Source organism: Anopheles maculipalpis, chromosome 3RL (genome assembly GCF_943734695.1).
Source record: "Anopheles maculipalpis chromosome 3RL, idAnoMacuDA_375_x, whole genome shotgun sequence".
NCBI lineage: Eukaryota > Metazoa > Arthropoda > Insecta > Diptera > Culicidae > Anopheles > Anopheles maculipalpis.
Window position 1 is genome coordinate 47,463,102 of NC_064872.1, and position 7,060 is coordinate 47,470,161.

General features: G+C 45.3%; 1 protein-coding gene across 1 annotated transcript; it reads right to left on the reverse strand.

The window, feature by feature from the left end:
- Nucleotides 1–3,813: 3,813 nt before the first annotated feature.
- Nucleotides 3,814–6,146, reverse strand: LOC126560688 (uncharacterized). The gene is made up of 2 exons (XM_050216645.1): nt 5,807–6,146; nt 3,814–5,507 (listed from the first exon to the last, which is right to left on the reverse strand). Exons 1-2 carry the CDS (start codon nt 6,144–6,146, stop codon nt 3,814–3,816), a joined length of 2,034 nt encoding a protein of 677 aa, XP_050072602.1.
- Between the last annotated feature and the right edge of the window lie 914 nt (nt 6,147–7,060).

The following is a 7,060-nucleotide window of genomic DNA, read 5'->3' on the forward strand; positions in this document are numbered from 1 at the left end:
ATCCATTGTGTTGTTCACGTTGTTGTGTACGTTTTCGAATGTTTGTGCTAGATTGGCATCTGCTATATGGTTCATGGTGTTTATGTTTCCTGCGTTTGTTTGGATATTATTGATTCTAGGTCGTTTTGGTGGTCTCGCATTGTTTGAATTGGGACGATTTCCGTAATTCACTTGGTGAGTTCTGATGGAATTATCATCATCCATCGGTTCTGGTGGTGGTTGACGTTGAAATTGATTAAATTACCTTAGTTGAAAGGGATGTTGGTGCCTTGGAGTGAAATTGTTAAAATTTCGATTTCCATACATTTGTGGTTTTGGGTAATGAGGCCTTGGTGGTGGCTGAGGATGTATGTACCTTATTGGTGTTGGTGGCGGTAAGGGAATCATATTCCTTGGTGCCGTTGGTGGAGTGTAGGTTCTTGGTTTTGTTAACATTTTTCTGCATTCAATGTTTTGGAAAGAGATACAATAGCTGTATGCTCCTGCAAGGGATGTTGGCTCATAATTCCTTATGAATTTGTCAACGAGTCCTCTCATGAAAGCATCCGTAATAAGTGACCAATGTTTTTTTGATAAGGTTCCAGTTTATGCCTACGTTTGAAGCGACGAGTGAGTCATTCGCTTCACCTCGATTTTTCTACGAATGAATTTGCATATCATGTGGTATTTATTTTGACGTTCGATGTTGTCTGTACCTTTAGTTTGGTATAGTTTCACTAAACTATCTACGTCATTTAACCAGCTATTCAGTTCGCTGGGATCCCCAGTGAATGTTGGTAAATCCTTTACCAAATCAGGGATTTTTTCAAACGTTTCAGGATTTACACTTGTTCCATCTGGTTTTGTAAAATAAAGCGCTGGATCGGAATAATCGATAGAAGTGGGGGCAATATTGCACGCTTCGAGTGCGGTAATGCGGTTGATAATTTGATCAAGTTCGGGTCTCGACATTTTTAGTGTTAGGGATTGTAATGAATTAATTAAATTCTCCAGGATGTTTTCGTTAGTTTTAACACGTTTTTAATTTCGGTTGTTGGAGTTGGTAATATGTTATTGTGAGAAAATCTCACTTAATTACTGGCTGTAAAGTTTTCTTTGCCGAGAGAAAAAAAACCGTGATCACTTCGCGCCGTTCCGTTTGAGAGTGTGTATTCCTCTGTCAATCGAGTTCATTACAATTTACAAGTTCATTCCTAATTCTAGAGTTCATTCCTAATTCTAAAGTTCATTTTGCTCTAGATGATTTCATGTAACTAACTTATCTAGTGCAATCCCTTTTCGTTCGTCATTGAAATATTTCATGAAACCTGAATTTAAACATTCCCGGCCACCAAAGAAGGAACTTCTTTTAAATCATGAAACTTATAGAAATTCGCTACCGTGTGCTTATAGCATCGATTTATAGCAGAGTGTGACCGTTGTGCTATCGATCGTTGATCGATTACTCTCTGTACCTGGGTTTACATTTCTAACGGAAGTGTGATTGCCTCATTTGTCATACAAAATTTAAGTATTGGGTAACAATGCGATTCTGGCCGTTGCTCGTACAATTTCCTTTCCTGCGGCTGTGCGTAGCGTTACAACTCTAACTATACCGTCCTTCCCTGGATGTAACGCTGTGATTCTTCCCATTGGCCACAAGGTAGGTGGAACATTATCTTCTTTAATGATCACCAGTTGCCCTTCTTTTAGTTCTACCGGTGGCACTGAATATTGCTTCGCGCGAGCTTGAAGCTGCTGCAGGTATTCCGGATACCAACGCGACCATATACATTGAAGATGCTTTTGAATTCGCTGAAACTCCTTCAACCTGTTCGACGGAACCTGTCTTCTATCAACCTGTGGCACAGACAACATATTCGACCCTACCAAAAAATGACCGGGCGTGAGCGGTTCCATGTCTGAAGGCTCACTTGATAACGGAATCAGCGGTCGAGAATTCAAGCACTGTTCGACCTGTGCCAGCAGTGTAATCATGCCCTCCTGAGTGAGGCTCGTGCCTCCTAACGTGCGGATGATGTGTTGTTTCGCTGATCGTACCGCAGCCTCCCACAGCCCTCCAAAGTGTGGTGCCCGTGGTGGAATGAATTTCCACTGTATACCATCGTTGGCACACCAGTTGAAAATCTCATTGCGATCACTGCGTTCGCGATCACGCGATCGCGATCACTGCATTTAAGCATCTCAAAAATGCGATGAAGCTCATGTGCAGCTCCCTTGAATGTGGTGGCGTTATCCGAATGAAGTTCCGCGATCTTGCCCCTGCGAGCCACGAAGCGTCGTAGTGCTGCCAAGAAGGCAGCGGTAATGAGATCGCTCACAAGTTCAATGTGGACAGCCCTTGTTGCGAAGCAAACAAAGATAGCAATGTACGCCTTTGTGGCACTTCGGTTGCGTACGGTCGACTTCAAGAATACTGGCCCACAGTAATCGATGCCACTCACCAAAAAGGGCCTTGTCGGTGAAACCCTTGAAGCAGGCAGGTCCGCGACGGATTGTTTCACCAGTATAGGCTTAACCTTGAAACATTTGTGACAGCGATGGAACACAGCCTTCGTTAAATTGCGTCCACCAATAATCCAGAACCGTTGACGAAGCATGGATAGTAATAGTTCTGGACCAGCATGCAAATATTTCTCATGGTATGCTGTTGCCAGTAAGACCGCCAGTTGATGTTTTGAAGAAAGTAGTATCGGATGCTTCGATGACTCTTCCATTTGTGCATGCCGAAGCCGGCCACCAACACGCATTATTCCGGACTGGTCTATGAATGGTGATAACCATTTTAGCCTCGAGTTACGGAGTAAGTCCTTACCATTTGCGATATCGAGTCGATCCTTCGAGAATGAATCTAGCTGGGATAGGTGGCATAACCGAATCTCAGCTTGATCCAACTCACGCACTGTCAGAGGTGGTACTGATGCGATGAGTTCCTGAATTGTGCTTGTTTGCTGAGATTTGTTTACTGCGTTTGCTGAGGAATTGCTCGAACGCATGCACCGAATGAAACGCAAACAATACGCTGTAGTTCTACGTAGTTTAAGGTAGGTAGAGAACCGCGCAAAAAAACCGTTGGTGAACTCATTTATGGTTGCCATTGCTGCGACTTGTACCTGAACTGTTCGTTCTTCTTCCGTTAATTCTGCTTCTATTTCAGGTTCTCCCTCAGGCCAACATTCTTCCTTGCTACTAAGCCAAACTGGCCCATGCCACCACCGGTGACATAATCGCAATTTGTCTGGAAGCAGACCACGCGATACATCGTCAGCTGGATTGTCCACACCAGGGACATGCCTCCAGCACTTTATCCTGGTCTCGGCCTGAATTTGTGCCACTCTATTGGCTACGAATGGCTTCCAGCGTCGCGGTGACGAATTTAGCCAATGCAGAACGGTCATCGAATCAGTCCAGCCGAATATTTCATATGAACCGTTGAGGGACTGACTGACCTTCTGGAACAGCTGCATTGCCAATCTTGCTGCACAAAGCTCTAACCTGGCGATTGAGTTAGTGTTTGCTAGTGACACAACCTTCGATTTAGCGGCCAAAAGATGTGCCGAGATTTCTGAACGGCTTTCCGTTCTAAGGTAACAACAAGCACCATACGCTAATTGGGAAGCGTCCGCGAATAAGTGCAACTGCACGCTTGTTGCTTCTCTAAGTGATGCAAATCGAGGGATGCGCACTTCACGAAGTGAGTGTAGTTTGGAATGAAACGCCGTCCATTCCCTTTGAAGATGTGATGGTAGCTCACTATCCCAGTCCCAAGCCTTCCCGTTGGACTTCAGGGACCACAATTGTTGCATGAACAGTTTAGCAATGATGATGGTTGGACCCGAGTGGGAAGCCGAGTGGGTCGAAGATTCGGGCAATATACGACAAAGTTAGCCTCTTTGTCAAAACCGTTGATGCAGGTGGCAGATCAATACGGAACCGAAGCATGTCAACTGCTGGCTCCCACACGAGTCCCAGTGTTGATACAGATTGTGGATATTGCCATTCGTGTGTTGGAAGAACTGCCAAATCTTCTGATGGGACACCTTTCAGTGCTTCCGGTGCGTTGGATGCCAACTTTTTTAATGAGAAGCCTGCCGAGTTAAGCATTCCCGTGATCTGGCCTCGCATCTCGATTGCATCGGCTACGTCTTCTGTTCCCGTTAGCAAGTCATCTACGTAGAAATCATGAAGAACTGCAGTCACTGCCTTTGGAAAATGTATTTGATGATCGTATGCAATTTGTTTTAAGGTTCGGGTTGCCAGAAATGGTGCGGATGCGGTGCCATAGGTTACCGTTTGTAATTGGAATGTTTGAATAGGCTCAGTGGGATTGTATCTGTACCGAATACGAAGGTATCTTTGGTCGTCGTCATCATGGCGAATTTGGCGGTACATTTTTTCGACATCTGCTGATAGTGCTATCGCATGTGATCGAAATCGAACGATTATTGTGAACAGATCGTCCTGAATCACAGGCCCAACCAACAGTTTGTCGTTCAAAGAGTATCCAGAAGCCGATTTGCATGATGCATCGAATACTACTCGCACCTTTGTGGTTGTGCTCGTTTCCTTTACCACCGCGTGATGAGGAAGATAGTAGTGCTCGCCGGAATCATCGACTGGATCGGTAAGACGTTTCATGTGGCCGAGCTGTTCGTACTCCTTCATGAATTTGGTGTACTCTTCCTTCATTGTAGGGTTGCACATCAATCGACGTTCTACTGCTAGGAGCCGACGATCCGCGATTGCCTTGGACGCTCCTAAAACGATACTTGGATTAGAAGTCTGCGGTAAACGTACAACATACCTGCCCGATGTATCTCTTGTTGTAGTGGACACGAAATGCTTCTCGCAAGCATCTTCTTCCGCTGACAATGCTGGATCACCGCCAATCGTCTCGATTTCCCAGAATCGTTCCATAATCGAATCCAACGAAGATGTACTGCTGCTAGCCAGGTGGCACAAATGCGAATCATGCGAAATGCCTGATGATGCATTGCCAGCAACGACCCAACCAAATGGCGTCTCTACAAGCCAAGGTTTCCCTTTGCCGAGGGAACGTTTCTTACCAGAATGGAGCTCCCAATACGTGTCTCCACCAATTATGACATCGATCTTGCCAGGCACATGGAACAAAGGATCCGCGAGTGGCAAGTCAGGGATTTTCCACGACGACGCATCGATAGGTGCCGTTGGAATTTGGAAGAATGGAGGGTCAACAACGAGCAACTCGAGTTGACAAGCATGCGTGTGGTTCCTAGATGTCACGGTTGCAACGATTGAACCCTTCACCTGTTGCACTTTGTTCCCGATGCTCGAGACCGACACGTTCACCTTGTTTCGAGGTGTCCCAAGCAGCTTCCGAGCTAGCGGCTCGGAGATGAAATTCGACATGGAGCCGGAGTCGAGGAGCGCCCGTGCCTCATGTCTCACACCATAATCGTCCACGATGTTCAGTAACGTGGTTTCCAAAAACACCATACCGTTATTGTTTTGCACTGCCACAGAAACTGTTGAATCCACCGCCGGAATATGCAGAAGCGTATGATGACGCTGACGACAACTACGGCACGAATAATCCGACTTACACTGTTTAACCTGGTGTGAATCGCTTAAACAGTTCCAACACAAATGCTTCGACGACACAATTTCACGACGTTGCTGCACGTCCTTTCCGTTGAATACCGGACAGCTCCTTAAAAAGTGACTGTCGACACACTGCAACGGACACTTTGGCATTTCGTTTGATCCCCATCGAAAGATGGCAGTTCGATTTTTGGAAGGCGCAGATGTGGCGCGTTAGGCCTACCAAACGCGAGCGTGGAAGAGGCCATGCCTGACGTATCGTTCAAAGAACTTTCGTCCCTTGGAAGCCTTTCCCGCAGAAAACCCTTCAGCTTCCTGCACCGCTCCTCAACGTTGATTCGCTCGATGATGCATGCTTCGATCGCTTCATTGCTGTCGTCGAGCTCCTCCAGCTTTGCTACTGCAGCGAAGAACCCTTCCTTGTACCTTTCCAGGTCTTCTAACACTTCTGGGATTTGCTTTGCATCATCCCCAGAAAACTGTTCCTTGAACCGTTCGAGCGCACTTATATTCTCCAACGCAATCCGCTTCCGTAACTGAATAGGCTTTAGTTTTTTATCCATGTCACGAATAAAACACTCACGGTAAGTAAAGAGTCACACGAAAGAACACGTTACCGCTTGGCGCGAAATTTCAAACGATGGCGATGACCGAATCGTTGACCGTTGCCCTTGATGCAGAGCGTTGCGCGATGGCGGTAAACGACGCGAAGACGATAATACAAATTTGCTCTTGATGCAGAGCGTTATTCCGAGCCCTTGATGCAGAGCGATGAATAAAAATCCGAAAACTTTACAATCCGGTTCGAAGGACCAAAAAATGTGAGAAAATCTCACTTAATTACTGGCTGTAAAGTTTTCTTTGCCGAGAGAAAAAAACCGTGATCACTTCGCGCCGTTCCGTTTGAGAGTGTGTATTCCTCTGTCAATCGAGTTCATTACAATTTACAAGTTCATTCCTAATTCTAAAGTTCATTCCTAATTCTAAAGTTCATTTTGCTCTAGATGATTTCATGTAACTAACTTATCTAGTGCAATCCCTTTTCGTTCGTCATTGAAATATTTCATGAAACCTGAATTTAAACAGTTATATTAGTTTGCGATCGTTTTTGATACGCGTTATAGATTTTTTCACAATTTAAATTTTTCACTTACAATTTTTTTGTAATATACTTACAGTACCATACGCATCCTGTTTCGGGCGTTGCTTGTTCGTTTTATGTTGTCTTGATTCAGCTCCTCTAGCGGGCCTTGTGTTGTTTTTCGTTCCTCTAACGGACGATGTGTTGTTTTTCTAGAAAACCGGCTATGATAGTCCTCCTTCTCAGTGTGACGGATGGTTCCTTTTTGTCCTGCGTGAGCTGCTAACTGCACAGGTGACTCGGGATCCTTTTCACACGGCTGCACTCGGCGATCAGGTCTTTTTCAGTTTAGGATTTGGTGATAACTTTCACTCTAACGTGGTTACTTTTCACTTG